The sequence below is a fragment of the Echinops telfairi genome, unplaced genomic scaffold (genome assembly GCF_000313985.2).
Source record: "Echinops telfairi isolate 266 unplaced genomic scaffold, ASM31398v2 ScPeMD7_7424;HRSCAF=8462, whole genome shotgun sequence".
Taxonomy (NCBI): Eukaryota; Metazoa; Chordata; class Mammalia; order Afrosoricida; family Tenrecidae; genus Echinops; species Echinops telfairi.
In genome coordinates this window covers 14,956,379-14,975,419 of record NW_022111324.1, presented here as the reverse complement: position 1 = coordinate 14,975,419, position 19,041 = coordinate 14,956,379, and the positions used below count along the sequence as shown (strand labels likewise).

At 35.7% G+C, this 19,041-nt stretch overlaps 2 protein-coding genes across 5 annotated transcripts in view; both read right to left on the bottom strand.

The window, feature by feature from the left end:
• RABGAP1L (RAB GTPase activating protein 1 like) overlaps positions 1-19,041 on the bottom strand; it is an 812,491-nt gene that overhangs the window by 497,045 nt on the left and 296,405 nt on the right. The gene's annotated exons all lie outside the window — the stretch shown is intronic.
• GPR52 (G protein-coupled receptor 52) lies at positions 14,599-17,632 on the bottom strand. 2 transcript variants are annotated; one of them, XM_004706717.2, is made up of 2 exons: positions 16,985-17,632; positions 14,599-15,915 (listed from the first exon to the last, which is right to left on the bottom strand). In XM_004706717.2, the coding sequence occupies exon 2, from the start codon at positions 15,689-15,691 to the stop codon at positions 14,606-14,608; it is 1,086 nt and encodes a 361-aa protein (XP_004706774.1). In that variant the 5' UTR covers positions 15,692-15,915; positions 16,985-17,632; the 3' UTR covers positions 14,599-14,605. The 2 variants fall into 2 exon arrangements, 1 of the variants encoding a protein (XP_004706774.1); XR_006680814.1 differs by having other exon boundaries at positions 15,890-16,132.

The following is a 19,041-nucleotide window of genomic DNA, read 5'->3' as shown; positions in this document are numbered from 1 at the left end:
GTAATTAGTATATAGTGGAATTTGTCCAAGAACTTTCTAAAGCTCCATTATAAATAAACCAAAGGGAAATTGTGTAATGATGGCCCCATTTTTCTCTGACGAAAAAGTAATCATTGTACATCAAAACTATGTTATTCAAGGATCAGTTCAAGCCTTGAGAAGTATTTTTTTCTCTATAATGGCAATGAGTAGACTTCCAAAAGGTATTTATTTCAGCTGACTATAAACAGAAACTATCTTAAAGTAAGAACTACCTCAAAATGTATCCACCTTCCTTTAAGTTACTTGTGCGAGTATAGCCTATAACCATCTATCTGAGACCAAAGCATAGGCAAAACAACTAAGTTAATGTAAACAGATCTAGAATGAAAATAACCAGAATGTCCATACATTGTGAAGAATGTACCCAAGCCACTGAATAATATGTACAGGAATTTTAGAATAGTGGCCTGTTTTGCTATGTAAATTGTCACAGAAAATGCAATAAAATATTATTAAAAATACATCCTACAATTCCATTGAGTGTGGTGGTTGGAAAGAAAAATTCAATTATAGTTGATAGTTATATTCAACAATATCTCCATTAAATCACCTTTTATTTCTCCCAAAGTATTTTTTCCCATAGTATACCTATTTATGCTATATCAGAAATAGAGAAGCAAAATATCTTAGCATGATCTTCAGTTTAAATACACCTTCAGGTGAGTTAGAGGAAAGGACTATTGAGAAGAAACTAAAGAAATACTGCTTATCTTGATAAATCCAATTTAACTCAACAAAAAAGTGACTTACTACACCGAGAATACCTTTTGTACTCGCATATAAGCCAACCCAAATATCAGCCAAGGCACCTAATTTTACTACAAAAGCTGCATTTAAAATGTGCTGCAAAACGGCTTATACACGAGTGTTTACAGTATCTTGCACTCAACTTCACAACTTAATAGCCATTATATACAAAGCACTGTGTATGTAAACAATGATGAAAAGTGAAGTTACGGATCTGTAAGCTTCCTTGGCTCCATAAATATCCCACACCAGATAAGACTTTTCCAGAGTAATAAAGACCCTTGTGATGCTTAGCTGAATTAGGCTGCATTGCACATACAGGTTAAGAATCATTCCTTCTTAAGAGATCCTATGGCACTAATAAGTGCACAATGAATATCATATAATGAACATTTATAATCAGGAGTTAGAAAGCTTCTGTAAAAGGCTATAGATAGCAAATGTTTTTGTCTCTGCAGGCCATAAAGTATTTGTCACAATTCACCTCTGTCATTACAGCATGAAAGAAGTCATGATAATACATAAATAAGTTAGTGTGGCTATGTTCCAATAGAACTTTATTTCCAATAATAGGCTGTGGGCTAGATTTCTCCCATGAGTTGTAATTTGTCTGCACCTATTTAATAGTGTTGGTGCTGTGGTTTAGGCATTGGGCTGCTAGTTACAAGGTCAGAAGCTCAAAATTACCAGGCAGTCCCTGGAAGAAATATGAGGCTTGTCTGCACCCATAAAGATTTATTTCCAGTCTCAGAAACAGTTTATTTGGTTCCTATGAGTTGGAATCCACTCAATGGCAGGAGGTTTGGGTATTTTTATTTTATACTGTGGTTCTCAATATAAAGTTCAGATATCTCCTATAAGTCTACATATTCTTAGAAAACTGAAAAATCTGTTTATTTATAAATCTCATTATCTTAAAAAATTAGTATAATCTTTGGTACAAACAACAATATCTGCTAAATATCTAAAGGATGAAAAATGAATGATTCTATATCAATTGCAAAATGTTCATCCAAATGTGCTATATACATACACTGGAATATCACTCTGCAATAAAGAGAAATGATGCTCTGATACATCCTACACTATGGACGAACTATGGAAACATTATACTGAGTGAAATAAGTCAATCACAAAAAGATACATGTGATATTTATCACCTATATGAAATATCTAAAATAGTCAAATAGAGAGAGAGCAAAGTGATTACCAGAGACAGGAGGGAAATGCAAAGAAAGATTCGTTGTTCAGGAAATATTGAGTTTGTTTATGGTCATGGAAAGATTGGCAACGGATACTGATGATGGTTGTACAACATGATTAATGTAACTGATGTCACTAAATTGAACATGTAAAAAAACAGGAAGTTGATAAATGTCATTATATACATAAACGTTTACAACAAAAGTAACTGGCATGTCCAAGTTGTGCTAAATAAATACTACATTTCATCACACACACACACACACACACACACACACACGCACGCACACCTGGTCTATATCACAAGCTTAGTTCCAGATTAACGGTAGATAAAATTAAAATGTGTGTGTCATAAAAATGGTCCACACATAGTGAAATTCACCTGTAATCAGGTTGTAAATACCACAGAAAACAACTGTAAGAAGAAAACTTGTAAGAATGATGCCTAAGTTGGTGGATGTGTCCTATATCCAGTACTTCAAGCTGCTTCTACTCCTGTTATTATTTTTGTTCTAGTCTCAAAGCTCGTAATTTAAACTAAGGTAATTATTTTACTTTAATCAGATTTAATCTACATAAAATTTCTTCTTCTCATTTCCTCCATCGCTAAGTGATTGTATATTTCTCTCCACAACACATTCGTAGAATGCTATTTCTAGTTTTCTCTCCTTTCCTTTCCATTAACTTCTCAAAGCGTCTGAGGGTAATCCTTTCAGGTTACCGCATACACATGCATGCTACATAGGTCAATTTGTCTTTTGAAATGTATCAATCTTTGTAACTATTCACAGAAATGCATTGCTATTAAGACTTTTCTGCAGTTTCTCTATCAAGTTCTTAGATTAATGGTTGTTCCCACAACTTAATATAAGGACTCAAGAGTTCTACAGAGCCATAATTCATTCCCTGACCATACAACACAATTAATAAGTACTTATTATCTTAATTTGTTGGTTTGAAATGAACAAAAAAGATATGATCAATTCAGGCTTAAATAATTTGGTCTTTGCAATGATCAATTTGCAAACCCTTTAATTATGTAGCATAAACTCAGTAGCTATAATAAAACTGGCAGGAAAATGTTCCAATATTTAAGATAATAAACTTTTCAAATTCAGTAGAATTAATATATATTCAACTGGTGCACTTACTAGGGACTATATAAAGAGAGGTTTCTTTTAAGGACATTTTTAAGGCAATCCATTGCAACATAAGCCTAGTTTGAAATCCTTTAATTTTTCTGCAGCTGTATTAATTCATTGAAATAAAGCTGAATTGTGTATTAAAAAGATTTCATTTAAAATATTACTAATTCTGACTGACCTGATTACTTGAATTTTTAAGGCTCATATGAGGTTGGTGTTGAAATAAAAGAAGTCACTAGAATACCCAGTTAATAACATTACTTTCAATGTAGAATTTTTAAAATGCACATTTCTAGATTTATAATGAAATAAATATACCCCCAAATCTAGTAAAATGATAAGATCCTGGGATTATAAAATATTTTAAATAAAATACTCTTAGGGCATTGAGATTGTAGAGTGAAAAAAAACCTAATTCTTGTATAATCTATTTTAAGAAGGAATGTTCTTTTTTTTTTTTTAACTTCAACATAAATATTTTAAAATCTGACCTTTTTCAAGAAGGACATTTCATACAGACACAAACACAGCCAAGATAATCATTATAAAGAAGTTTCTATCTCATATATAAGAACTATGCTCTTTTTCAAAATTGATACCATCCCAAAATTCTAAAAATAATATTTTGTCAAAATAAGAAAAATTCAAACTTATATTTAGCTGTATAAAATAATAGATAGGACTATGAGAAGCTTTGTTTGTATATTTGCCTTTACATCTGTTTCTCTCCCAAATTATATTTTAATCTCCTAATATATCAGCTATAACATTAACCTTACCAATTTAATGTTTAATAGTGTAATTACTTAAAAGGTAAATGAGATCATTGTAAACAGGTTTCTTGTGTAAAATATTATTTTAACTTTATACTTATTCTTAACTTCAAGCTTTATCAGGTACATAAATTTAAGGGGGCTCTGAAAAATGCGTGGAAAAATGGAATAAAAGATACAGAAATTTTCCCATGACCGTTTTGAAGCCCCTCTTACAGGAACACTTGTGTGAGGCATAACCTAAGACAAATACACTGGTCATCTCTATTTGCTCCTGTTTGTAACTGATTCAATAATACAATTTGAAATTTAAAGAACAAGTTATATAACTTTTTGCACTTGCCTCACAATAAAATAATGTTTTCCATTTGAATTTATGAAGTGTATTTTGGCAATTTTAACTGGCATCAATCTTATTTAACTTGCTTAAGTAGAAAGACCATAGTCAGTCAGTTTGTTGTACTGTGGTGGCTTGTGTGTTGCTGTGATAGTAGAGGCTATGTCACTGTTATTTCAAATGCCAGAAGGGCCACCCAAAGAGAACAGGTGTCAGTGGAGCTTCCAGAATAAGAACAGACAGTAGAGAAGAACTTGGCTTGCCAGTTCAGGGGAAAAAGAAAAATAAAAACCTTGAAAAATAACTGGGTGAATCTTGAAGCAGAGCTATTAAAGAAAGTCAACTATGACAGTAATAAAGGCAGTTTATTCTCAGTATCTATAAAAAAAGAGAAGAAATAGAGCACTGTTGGGATACTGCCAGGAGAAGGCCCTCTCAAGTCCAGCAGCACTACAATGTGATTGAAGAGGAGATGGTTCTGGAGAGGAGTCGACCATGTTGACATGAGTCTGGTACAGCCTGTGGAAGTGGCCCTTTGGGGTCTTCATTTGTTGATGGGGCAGGACTCAAGGTAAAAAGAAATAGCTGCAAAAATCTTTTAATGTTTGGAACTTTAAATATGAAAAGTATAAATTAAGGAAAATTAGAAGTGGTCAGAAATGAAATACAACACATGAAAATTGATATCCCAGGCATTAGTAAGCTGAAATGAATTGGTATTGGCCATTTTGAATCAGAAACTCTCATGATTTAATATTTCAGGAATAACACAATCAAGGGGAATGGCATGGCATTCAATGTCAGAAAGGACTTGCTAAAGCCATCATGAAGTTCAATGCTATCTGTGATCGAATTACATCTATCGGCTCAAGGAAATCACATCAATACAATTATTATTCAATTTGTGCACTAACCACAAAAGTTAGTGATGAAGAAAGTGAATTCTACCAGAATTTGATTAAACAAGCAATCAAGATGCACTAATAGTCATTGGTGATTGGAATGCAAAAGTTGGAAACAAAGAGGAAGAGTAGTTAGAAAATATGGATGTGGTAATAGAAAGGAAGCTGGAGATTGCATGATAGAATTTTGCAAAACAAATGACTTGCTCATAACAAATACCTTTTTTTCAACAACCCAAAAGGCAACTTCCCAAGATGGAATACACAGAAATACACAGAAATCTAATTGAGTATATCCATAGGAAGACACGATGAAGAAGTTCAATAGCTGGTAGCAGCTAAAACCAGACTAGGGGCGGATTGTGAACAAACCATCAACTGCTCATATGTTCGTTGGGGATAAATCTAAAGAAAATTAAAACAAGTCCACAGAGCAAAAATAAGACTTGGAGTCTATCCCACCTGAATTTCGAGAACATGTCAAGAACAGACTTAATGCATTACTGACTAATGACAGAGGACCTGAGGAGCTGTGGGAAGACATCAAGACCATCAACATGAAGAAAGTAAAGAATGATAAAAAACCAGGAAAGAAAGAAAAGATCAAAATAGGTGTCACAAGAGACTCTGAAACTTCCTATTGATCATAGAGTAGGTAAAACAAATCGAAGAAAGAATGAAGTCAGGAGCTGAGCAGAAAATTTCAAAGGGCACCTGGAGAAGACAAAGTAAAATATTATTATGAAATGTGCAAAGACCTAGAATTAGAAAATCAAAAGGGAATAACATGCTTAGCGTATCTGAAACTCAAAGAACTTAAGAAAAAATTCAAATCTCAACTTGAAAATTTGAAAGATTCTAAAGACAAAATATTGAGGAAAGAATACACAGAGTCACTGTACCCCAGATCGAGTTACCATTCCACCATTTTAGTTTGCATACAAGAAAGAACCGATGGTGCTAAAGAGAGAATTTCAAGTTGCATTGGGTGCATTAGCCAAAAACAAGGTACCAGGAATTGACAGAATACCCACTGACATGTTTCAGAAAGCTGAAGAAGAACTGCAAGCAGTTACTCTTCTATGTCAGGAAATCTGGAAGACTTCTACAGCTACCTGACCAACTGACTGGAAGAGATCCATATTTGTGCCCATTCCAAAGGAAGGTGACCCAACAGAATCTTCAAACTGTAGAAGGATACCATTGATATTGTACACAAGTAAAGTTTTACTTAAGATCATCCATCAATGGTTACAGCAGCATATTGACAGGGAACTGCCAGAAGTTCAGGTGGAACTCAGAAGAGGACAAGCTGATGTCAGAGGGATCTTGGCTCAAATCAGAGAAGACTAGAAAGGTTTTCCTTGTGTTTCATTGATTACACAAAGGCATTCTACTGTGTGGACCATAATAAACTGTGGAAAACCTTGAGAAGAATGAGAGTTCTGGAAAACTCCATTGTGCTCATTTGGAACTTATACAAGGATCAAGATGCAAATGTGGGAACAGAACAAAGGAATACTACTTGGTGTAAAAGCAGGAAAAGTGTACAACAAGATTGTATCCTCTCACCATTCTTGTTCAATCTATATACTGAGCAAATCATCAGGGAAGAATTATATGAAGAAGTGTGAGGCATGAGGATTGGAGGAAGGCTTATTAACAACCTGCAGTGTGCAGATTGCACAACCTTGCTTGCTGAGAGTAAGGAGACATTTAAACACTTGCTGATGAAGATCAAGGATTATAGCCTTCAGTATGAATTACAACTCAATATAAGGAAGACCAAAATCCTCACAACTGGACCAATAGCTAACATCATGTTAAATGGAGAAAAGGTTGAAGTTGTCAGTGATTTTGTCTTACTTGGATCCACAATAGATGTGCATGTAAGCAGCAATCAAGTGATCTAAAGACCCATTGCATTAGGCTAATCTGCTGCACAAGACTGCTTTAGAGTATTGAAGATGAATGTTACTTTGAGGACTAAGGTGCTCTTGACTCAAGCCATAGTATTTTTCATTGCATCATATGCATATGAAAGTTGGAAACTGAATAAGAAAGACTGTAGAACAGATACATGTGAATTGTGGTGCTGGAGATGAATGTTGAAAGTACCATGGGCTACTAAAAGGGCAAGCAGATCTGTATTGGAAGAGGTAAGGCCAGAGTGCTCCTTAGTGGCAAGCATGAGAAGACTTCATCATACATACTTCATCATACATACTGTCAGGAGAGACTAGTCCCTACAGAAGACATTGTGTTTGGTAAAGTGGAGGGGCAGTGAAAAAAGAGGAAGGCCCTCAACAAGATGGACTGACACAGTGACTACATCAATGGGCTCAAGGCATAGGAACAATTTGTGAGGCTGGCACAGAACCACACAGTGTTTCATTATGTTGTAAATAGGGTTGCTGTGGGTAGAGCCAACTCAATGGCACCTAACAATACAACACCAAGTACAAAACATCAAATAAAAATGAGAAAACCTGATTTCTCCCTAATGAAATTATCATTTGAAGACTTTTCAGAATTTCAGAAAACACTGTCTTTCAATAAATTATTTAGGCGTTCTGTTAGCACCTAGAAATTTAAGTTTAGAACCTAAAAATCTACTTTAGTCTCATTGGTCAAAGTAAGGTATTAATCTCAAATATGTCTTTCATATTAATCATCTATCAGTTATAATTGAATAATGGTGAATTTAATACTGTGATTATTTCCCACCTACATGGAAAATCAATATAGTAATGAAATAAAAAATATCATTAAAATATTATGACTATGGTCTTCATAGTTAGGGAAATGTGAGTAAAATCTTGCTATCTATGAAATGCAGTTATTACACCAGCAGATCTCTTTATCTACTCCAAGATCACCCTTCTGTTATGGAGACTTGAAAAATATTGGAAGATGCCATCAATGGTATATTAAAATATCATATAGTGATTAAGATCTGGTTCAGATTCAGCAAATAACACTTAAAAACTGAAGCAAAAGTCAGTCAAAGACACCTAATATTGCAACTGTCAGGCCATTAAGTTTCTCCAGAAAATCTACCTGGAAAAACAGTATTAAAGAAGTTGGAAAACTATATAAATGGTCTACATAAGAAGAAAATCTTGAGACATTATCAGATTGCATTATGTCGAACAGCATGTCAGATATAGCTGTTTGTGACATGTCAAAATATTTTAAAAAAATAATAATCATAGAGCAAAACTAGTACTGGATAAAATTTTCATTTTTGAGAAATACTGAATAGACTTTTTTTTTTACTGTTTTCCCTGTTTTCATCTTTATATGAAAAACTGGTCATACAATATTATACCTTTTACATATCTGACTTAATCTTAAAGTTAAACTTGTTCATAAAAAAGTGCAATAGGTCTAAATACTGGCATGTACATATGTAAATATATTTATATGTAACAATAGAGAAAAAGATCTATGTACATATATTTATATGTTACGTATTAAGGTAGCAGACGGACATTGGGCCTCTACACAAGTACCCCCTCAATGCAAGAACTTTGTTTTATTAAACTGGCATTCCATCTGCTCACCTTCCTGACACGATCACTGAAGACAAAATGGGTGCATAAGCAAATGTGATGAAGAAAGCTGATGGTGCTGGCTATCAAAAGATATAGCGTCTGGGGTCTTAAAGGCTTGAAGATGAACAAGCGGCCATCTAGCTGAGAAGCAATAAAGTCCATATGGAAGAAAAACACCAGCCTGTGTGATCATGATGTGTCGCTGGGATCAGGTATCAGGCATCAAAGACCCAGAACAAAAACTCTTATCAATGTGAATGAGGGGGATTGCAGGGTGGAGATCTGTAGGCAATTGGACATCCCCTCACAGAAGGGTCAGCAGTATAGCACCAATGAAACACAACTTTCCTCTACTTCTTTAAAGATTCCTCCCTCCCAATATCATAATCCCCAATTCTACCTTACAAATCCAGCTATACCAGAGCATGAACATGGGTACAGGTAAGAGCTGGAAACTCAGGGAATCGACAGATAAACCTTCAGGACCAATAATGAGAGTAGAGATACCAGGAGGGGAAGGGGAAGGTGTGGGAGAAAGGGGGAACCGATCACAATGATCTACATATAACCCCTTTCCAGGGAAACGGACAACAGAAAAGTGGGTGAAGGGAGACATCAGTCAGTGTAAGACATGTAAAAAAAATTTGTAAATTATCAAGGTTTCATGAGGGAGAGAGGGTGTGGGGGGAGGGGGAAAATAATGAGCTGATACCAAGCTTAAGTAGAAAGAAAATTATTTGAAAATGATGATGGCAACAAATGTACAAATGTGCTCGACACAATGGATGAGTGGATGGATTGTGATAAGAGCTGTAAGAGCCCCCAGTAAAATGAAAAAATAAAAGGGGGGGGGAACAGTTAGAATTGCATATTGAAATATAGCACTGATACTACAAAAATGCACTCCTACACACTGCAAGGCCCCCGCTAACAGTAGGTGATGTTATACGGAGTAGGTAATACTAGTAGATTCCTCCCATCTAAATTTAAGTTTATCATGAAATTACATCTTTTTAAATCTAATAATTAGGTCTTAGAGGGAGGAGAATAAAGAAACGTCTTTGAAAGCAACGGCCTCATTTATTTCTAAATGAACTGACATGTATAGGGCAAACCTGCTGATCAATCTTTGTTTTATCCAGTTCATTAATTTAGGAAAATTAAAATATAAAGACAAACATGAAAGCCAACATGAAAAACTATTTCTGATCGTTCCTTTTCTACTACTGACTCCCTGGAGAGAGATAACTGTTTTAAGCATATTTAACACAAAGAGTAAGGAGATAGCTAGACCTCAGACAGTCTCATCTCAGCATCTATTTCTTGGATATCATTACTCTAAAATGATGTCATCAAAAATAATTATTCCTGGGACACGCGCTTTCAGAAGTTTTGGTGCATTTCCATATCAAAAACATCTTGTTTTAAGCCAAAACCTGCATAAATATATTTGAATGGAAAAAATTAAAAATAAAAATCTTATGAAAACATAGTTGATGAATTCTCTTTTTAAAAATCTAATACAGTGTGATCCCCTCACCCAGCCTCTTCCCTTGTCCAAGTCCTCCACAGGCCTGAAACCACGGATAGTACTGAATCCTATACTGGGCAGCAGTCCCTTGTCAGACACTGGCAGGCTGTGGTACAGTGTAGCCAAGTGTGCTTTGCGGGCTGGAGCCCAGCAGAGGAATGGGAAGCTGGATCCAGGATGAAGTGAGAAGTGCAAGATTTCATGATGCTACTCAAAGCAGTGCACAATTTAAATAGTTTTGGACTGAGGTTCACCTGGTAATGAAAACTACAGAAGCAAAATGAGGGGGGTGCTATTGCAACCACATTATTAAATTGGAATTCGTGATCATTATATTTGGATAGTAATGAATATGTCAACCACAAAAATAATAAAACAGCAGCACCACATTCTAAATAATCTTTAGGTGCTAGGGTCTGTGCTAAGTCCATCACTCAAGCTCAACTGGCATCTAGTGAATGCTGATTCATAGTAACCCCACAGCACAGTAGAAATTCCTCTGTGGGTTTTGAGGCTGTAAACCTTTAAGCCTCATCTTTCTCCTGCAGAGCACAGGAGTGAGTTGGGGTAGTAGCTCATCTCATCAGCCAGTACTCCACTAGGGCTCCTGTACAAAGCATACATACTGCATTGTTTCATTAAGTCCGCAAAACCACCTAACATAGAGGAAACCATTGGGAGATATTATCACAAGTTATTTAATGCAAAAATGATGATCTTATTGAAAACTATTTTTATTATTTTGAAATAAGCCTAACCTAAACACATTACCATTAAAACCTTAGGTAGGGTCCCAGGGGTTGTAAATCTTTATTACTGCAGACAGCTTCATCTTTCTCCCGAAGAACAGCTGGTGGGTTTGTACCACAGACCTTGCAGTTAGCAGTCCTTAGCAGCCCAACCTTACTCGACAGCACCAAGCTCCCATCATGGGGTACTAAACTCTGGATTTCCGTGATGAGAAAATGGAGATTTGTAGCACATCAGTGTCTTATCTAAGGTCAAACAGTTTAGGAAGGCCATGGTTTCAGTCTTGGTTCCAAAAAAACAAGTAAGCTATTACAGCCTTTCTAACACGGTATCACTCCAGGGAAATGCCGCTGATGATACGACCCTCAGGCAATAGATAGCGTTCTATTTTGAGTGTCATTTATATTTAAATTGGATAATTACCACAAAATACAATGGGAATTCAGTTATGTGTTTTCTATTCTTAAAAGACACAAATCGGAAAAGGGTCGTTACAAAATAAGCATTATCCTATTATATAAACATATTTAAATACGTCAAACAGAAGCCATGTTCCTTAGAGTTACACACGCAACACTAATGAAGAGCCTAAATCTAGAACTCGCCTGTCAGAGGACCCTCTTTTTGTCTATGAGTGGTCTTTCATCTACCTCTTTCAAAGTATTTTTAAGAACAAATTTATAGATAATTTTAAAAGCTTTTCAAGAAAAATATAACAAGACTGGCAAAAGTTGAGTCAAGGAAATGTCATGCCCAGGTTTTAGTATGATTATAAGCTAAACTGACAAGTTTGTGCTTCTCAGATTGTAGTTTTAATAAGAGACTTGAAAGATCACAAAACAAAATATCACAAGATAGGGAACATGAAGAAGAAAAAATGTATGGGGGATGGGAGGGTGGAATAACACTCAGAGAATCTGGGAAGAGGTACAATAATTGGAAGGATTTTGAAAAGAAAAAAAAGCTGGTTAGCTAAGTGGTTAAGCATATAGGTACTGGCCTCATACAGACAGGAAGCTGTCTTAGTGACCTTACCATAGCTTCTACAGAATGGTAATAATAGCAGCACCTACTTCCAAATATTGGAATGAGGGCTAAATGTTCATGAAAAAAATTTAATGAACAGATAATGGAAGATCTCCATGAACTTTAAAAATAAATCATTAATTGGGGGCTCTTACAACTCTTATAATAATCTATACATCACTTGTGTCAAGCACATTTGTACATATGTTGTCATCATCCTTTTAGAAACATTTTCTTTCTATTTGAGCCCTTGTTATCAGCTCCATGAACTTTTGGAAGCCCCTTGTGTATGTAAAACTTAATACAGTGCCTAGCACATTGTTTATTAATTAACATGAAGAAAAGTTGTACATACAAAGGGCATGAAGTCAGGAATATACAAGGGACATGAAGTCAGGTTATCTGTACAGAGGATCTACTGGATCATCTAACTATACTTACATTCCAAATCAAAGACACAAAATCTGACTCCCACATCATAGATCTAAGGCAGAAGTTTCTATTTATGACTGTTGAAAAGTTAGCATTACTATTATTCCGTGAACTTCACAGAAGCTCTTTCAATTATCTAAAATGCCATTGACAAAAAGGCAACAAGAATACATATAAACAACCTAAACCACAAGGAATGAAAAACAATTAAGTTTGATTTTCAAACAATTGAACTCTTATTCTAAGTAAGCCTTTTTTTTTGCTCAGTGAGCCTTTTATTAAACTGAAGCAAAGTCTGATTTTTGATATATAGAATACTATTTTATTCTTTATTTTAAACATTTCTTACATGTTTAAAAATATACAGGGATTCCAAACAACCTCAATAAAACGTCACCAATGCTACTACAGACTCTCTGAAGTCCAACCACAGGAGCACAAGCCTGGTTGGCTTCCAATTTGAAGGGTCATAGGCACGCTTCGTTAAATGCATTTCATAAAACAAAGAATTCAAAAAGTGCTGAGAAGAAAAACCCTCAGCAGTCGGTTATAAATTTTAAAATATCACTGTCAGGAAACTAAGTAAAAAAGTAAGATTTAGATGTAAGATTCCCACTTGGCTGCATCTAAATCCTTGACAATTTACCACATAATCCCATGTAGCACACTAAAATATAAGTTCATTTGATCTCTGAATCTGAAAACTGATTATTACAAAAGAAAATACTGACAGCTCTCACAGTATTTGATAATTAAGTATATTGTACTCTCAGCAGCCCTAAGAATGCAGCTGGACCTAATATAAATATTCAAATAACTACACAAAGTATTTTTCTGTAAAAGAAAGTTTTGTATATATTTTTTCCAATTTGACAGGGTAAACAACATGGATCTATTTATTTGCTAGGAAAACAATAGGCACATAATATAATACCACATAATATAATTTACATTTTCTTTGTTGTAAAAAATATAGTATATACAAACACATATCCCATAAATGACTGGTGGACACAATAGAAAGTTATTATAGACATAACATAAAATGGTTAATATTTTACTTAAAACAAAACAAATAAAAGATAGCCCAAGAAGCAGTAAGAGTGAAATCTCACTGCTTGATGAGTATCATGCATTTGTATTAGAATTATTTTGGGGTTTTCGTAAAGAAAAAAACAAACAAAAAAAGAAACAACAAAAATTTTTTAAAAGCTAGCAAAAAGACACCACTCTAGGCACATGAACGAATTTTAAAAGAACCAGATAAAAATGTTTCCAAGCGCCATTAAAAATGTTTAACACAACCTCCAAAGTAGGCTCAAATAGGCTCAGAAGGAACAAATTATTTAACACTATGACTGCTTTATACAGTGCATTCCTTCATTAACTAAGACACTTTTTTGGATTAAGGTACCAAAGGATGCAAGTCAAGAAAAATGGACAGAAAAAAAAATCAGGCTTTTAGGAAGAAGGGGAATGAATATATGTAATTTCATCCAGAAGAAAAAATAATACTTTTTTTTGTATCAACAACGACAAAAATGTGACACAGAGAACATTATAAAAATGAAAGCAAAGGGTCCCTGAAGCAAGAAATAAAATACAACATACACTACACACCCTTCATGGAGAGTCCATCTAAAGACAGATTAGTGTGTTGAAAAGTACACTTTGTTGCAAAAGGTATTTTGCCACATATATATATAACAGTTTTCTAGGAAGGGCAATGCATGTAAGTAATAGCTTCTACAAAACACAGGGAACAGTGACAGACACAGAGAGAGACACAGGCAGGGAAAGTTCACTCAGAGATAGAAAGATGCACTGGTTTGATCTGATGTGTCAATTGTTTCATGTCCTGTGGAAGATTTTAGATACTTTTTTCATCCTTGGAATTTAATTTTTCTTCTTACTGCACAACTATGCTCACATGCTATAATTACCTCATGAGATTAACCTCTACACATCCTTTCCTTTAGTTGTTTTTCTTTTCACACCAGGGAAAAAGAGGGGTGGGGGAGAAGAAACATTCAGCTTCATCCTTCATTTCGTAGTCAATTACTCAAGTAAATATTTCTCTGGTGGCAAAATTCCAGATGAAATGAAGAATATGATTCAAAACCACTGTCAGATGACACTTGATTTAGCATGTAGTTTTCTTCAAATGGAACAGGAATTAGCCCGTTTCCTAGGTTTGGGATCTCGTGCTTCCTGATCCTTCACACACATGCAAGATGTGCACATTGTCTCGGACAGTCTTCTGAGGCCCAGCCGGAAAACACTGTTGGAGAGGCTATATATTACACAGTTACAAAAACTATTACTTATAGCAAGCCAGGTTGTGAGAAAGGATAGTGTCGGGTTGTCTAAGACCCGGGAGCTTTCTAGAAGAAAATAAATGATATAGGGCAGCCACAGAATGTAAAAGACACTGGTTATCCGAAACAAAACCATGGCATAGCGACGGTCTGGGCTGTGTCCAGCCTCTCCAGAGGGATCCACTTCATGGCTTGGGAATCGGGCCCTTCGGTCACTTATTTCTTTGGTGTGCTGCCGGCAAATTTTGAAAATGTGGAAATATGTGAAGCAGACCACAAAGGCAGCCGGAGCGTAAAGTAAACAAACAATGAAGCCAGTAAAGTAAGCACTGGTGAGCCAAGAGGTGGCACACCATTCAAAAATGTCACCGTGGTAGCCAGGTTTCCCCCAGCCAAAAAATGAAGGCAAGAAAATTAAGCAAGAGTAGATCCAGATCAAAATAATGCAAATTCTCAGGCGGCAAGGAGTGACCAGCTGATTGTAGGAAAGAGGCTTGGTTATTGCAAGGTAACGATCCACACTGATGCAAGCAAGACAGGCCATAGAAACACTTTTTAGAACTGAAATGATATATCCAAAAACCTGGCAAGTCAATGACTCGTGGACACCTGTGGAGTAGTGGAGAAGTGAGAGAGTAGGAACCAAGCAGGTAACTCCAACGAAGAGATCAGCATATGCCATCGTCTGAATGAAATAGCTGGTAGTATAATGGTGCAAGAGTGGAGCACAATGGAAGACAAAAATGACCGTTAAATTTCCAGCAATGATTAAGAAAGTCAGCAGGACAATGACAACTGTCTCAAAGATGCAGACATCCACTGCACTGTATTGGCCAAATCCAAGTGGGCAGGAGTGATGCTCAGATACATTCACGATTCCACTGCTCATGTTCAGGATCCTCTGTTCAGTCCCCCTGGATTCATTCATGGTTTGGGATTAAGGAAACCTGCAGCTTTGGCTATAGCAAGCAGGTGCCTGGCCCAGCATCAGTTACACTCTGCACACGAGTGTCTCAGAATCTGCTTCAGTAGACAGTGTCAGTGCTTCTATCACAGCTGAGCGTTCCAGAGAGCTGCTCAAGTAAGTCTCTTCGTCAGCCTCAGCGCAGCAGTGACACACCTCTGCTTTGAGGGGGTAGGGAGGGGGATAAGCTAGAAAGGGGGTGAAAAAGGTCACCGATTAGCTCCTTCCAGTGCTCTCAAACTACTTTTTGCAAAGATAAAGTACTTCTAGAGAAAACAGATTTCTTATTACCTTGTACTGAGCACAAATTAAATCTGTAAAAAAGGGGAGCAATATTTACTGACACGGGAGGAAAAGCTTCTGTGGCTGTTTGTTTCCCAGAAAAGATCGTTTCTTAGGGATAAACTAGAAAGAATGAGAAAAAGAAAGATTTAAATTGTTTGGGTTTTGGTGTTTTACTAAGGATGAGAAGTGTTAATCCATATTTCAGAATTTAAATAACCAAGAAAACAGATTTGGATGGAAATCTATGAAAAAAATCCATTGTGGCCAACAGTATCTTTGGGCTCAGTTTAGAGTTTGATGCTGGAGAGTCATATTTATAATCTAGTTCTAATTTTTTAAGAGCTAAGGAAAACACCCCTCAAGGGTAATTCCAAAAGATGCCCCTCTATAGGGGCACAAAGGAGCAGGACAGGGTTAACAAACAGACCCACATTGCCCTGCAACTCTCATGAGGAAAAAGGATGAATTTCAGGAAGGGACGGTAATAAACAATAGTTAATGCCACTTAAAATAAGATGAACTTTTGAAGTTTTAAGTCTGTAAGCATTTTCCTAAGCATTTAGATTCAAACCATTTTAGTTTGTTGTAGTTAATGGTGCTACTAGCAGCAATACATATTACAATTTATGCCTCTTCCTTTCCAAAAGAAATGTACCTTTTGTAATTATTTTCAGCATTAATAGCAGGAGAAACTTTATCTTATATGCCACCTTCCTTATAATGAGGCATGATAAAATGTATAAAGTAATATCACCCCTTTTCAACTATATATCTCACATATTTAAATATGTAAAATTCAATTAACAATGGAAAGTTTAATGTACTCCAATTTATTTGACTAGAAATGCTGTCGCTGCTTTTTAGGTATTTATAGTAGACATTCTATTTTATGTTATAGCGTTTCTATGCTCATTAGATGATTAACACATTAAATCATTACTTCAACTAAATTTTCTGAAAGTGGAAAATTACCTTGTTTGTTATATTTGCAGTTATGTAGCAGCCATATGTTAAGAAAATGCTTCTTCTATTTCTGCGTTCTATTTTGAGCAAGTGCTCAATTAACGCAGGGGCCATTAGGTAGGTTATGAGATGGTCTTGTTTTAAAAAACGTCTCTAAAGCATTAAGATGAGCTTAAATCCTAGAGTTTGGAATACTGAAAAGCTGGCAGGATAGAATGAAGCAATCCATCAAAAATGCTTCCAAGGTCACTTTGACAGCAGGTTGGCATTTGCCAAAAGTCTTTTTTTTTTTTTTCCCAAGTACAGGCATTTCAGAGTCTCTTGTCAGTCTTTGCTGTTAAACCTTCTGAAGAAATAATGTGCACGAGAAATAAAAGCATTTCCTTCAGGAACAATGCAGCAGCTTAATAGAAAGCATCCTTCTGAAAGTTGTTTTCTCACGCACCACCAAGTCATTCAGGGAAATCCTTCTTCCTTTATAATATCCATAGGATATTCCTCCTTGTACATTCCAGTTTCACTTATCACAAAATAGTTCTCTTGCTGCAAGAATAAGGTAATGTTTCTCACCTACATTCACTCTTGTCAGCTGCTAGGCTAGGCTGCTTGCTTTAGAAGTCCGATTTACAGTGATGCAGTTACAAGGGTGCCATCAGGATATTCTTCACAGTCTCTTAGTATCACTGCTTCCTCCCACGTGAGCCTGAGTCTGAGCCCAGCTCCTCCTCCTCCTTCTCACCCTGACTGATGCAGAAGAACTCACCATCAGAAAGGTGAATTGGGCTTCCTGCCCCAATCAAGCACAGCCAATGGCTACTGCAGCTGAAACTGTCACTAGGTAACAGTTGCCAGGCACATGCAGGCTTATAGACTTACTCGGCAAGCTCTGATCAAGATTGACAAAATAAGACAATGGAACTGACCGTTCTTCATAATATATTAATGACACATGAACTTCTGGAGACATTCTCCTTATACCATTTGCAAACATTATATCCACCGGACAGGGCAGATGGGGATAAAAATCTAAAAGTAGGCATACACCTTTAAACCCTATAGAGAAACTATCACAAGGTACTATAACACTAAAAAGTCAGCAGTAATCTAATGCTTATTGGCAGAAAAAACTTATTAATTATTAAACATAACTCAACTCTTCATAAACTCAACTGATAAACCTATTTTTTATATTTTTCCATGCCCACACAGAATTTTAGAGTTTGCAGTATTTAACTATACAATATACTTGAACTAACACCACTAAACTAGAATCTACTTCAGGAGAAATTTAAGGTCGATTATGATCTTAGAAGAATACAGGCATTATACACAGAGGGAAGGATTATAAAATCTACTTTTTCCCTAAAATAAAGAATGATCAAAGGATCAAAGAAATCGGTCACACAATGCCTGAACCACACATAACCAAGTTAGAGAAAGTAAACAAAACTGAAATATTTGATAGAAGTTATAAGCATTTCCATTTGTTTTGACTTACTGCAGACAAACTTTCAATATCTTAAACATACTTCTTATGGGGTCAGCATTTTTCTAAAAAGTGATTCAGACTTACTTAAAACAAATCATTAAAATAAGCAGGAAAATTAAAGTAAAACTGAAGGTAAGTAACGTTTGGTGAGCACATTCAATGTGCCGAGCAGTGTGCACATTGTTTTATATAATTTTTTCACTATAAAACCTTTAGTCTCTATGAACTAAGAATCATCATTAGAACCTTACTAGTCAGAAAAGTGAACACACTAGGGGCAGTAATGATAACTTGCCTATAGTTACAGAGTTGTAGAACTAGGCTTCAAACAGGTCAAAATTCTCATTCTTCCCCTTAGTGATGAACACCTTCCTGTCCTTTCCATTGTTGGCTGCCACTCTGGAAATGTCTAAGAAGAAATATTTTGGATTTCATAAAAAGTATTTCTAAAAAAATAGAAAGTCCTATTCTTTCCTCCATGTGGAACTGCCTTTCAGAAAACCATGGTTTTTGATAAGCTCTTCGGGGGTTTGGGTGAAATATAGAAGGGTGATTGTATTTTTTCAAAATAATTTAT

What these genes read in the sequence shown, in the direction of transcription:
- GPR52 (XM_004706717.2), bottom strand. Translation starts at nt 15,691, where the DNA reads ATGAATGAATCCAGGGGGACTGAACAGAGGATCCTGAACATGAGCAGT.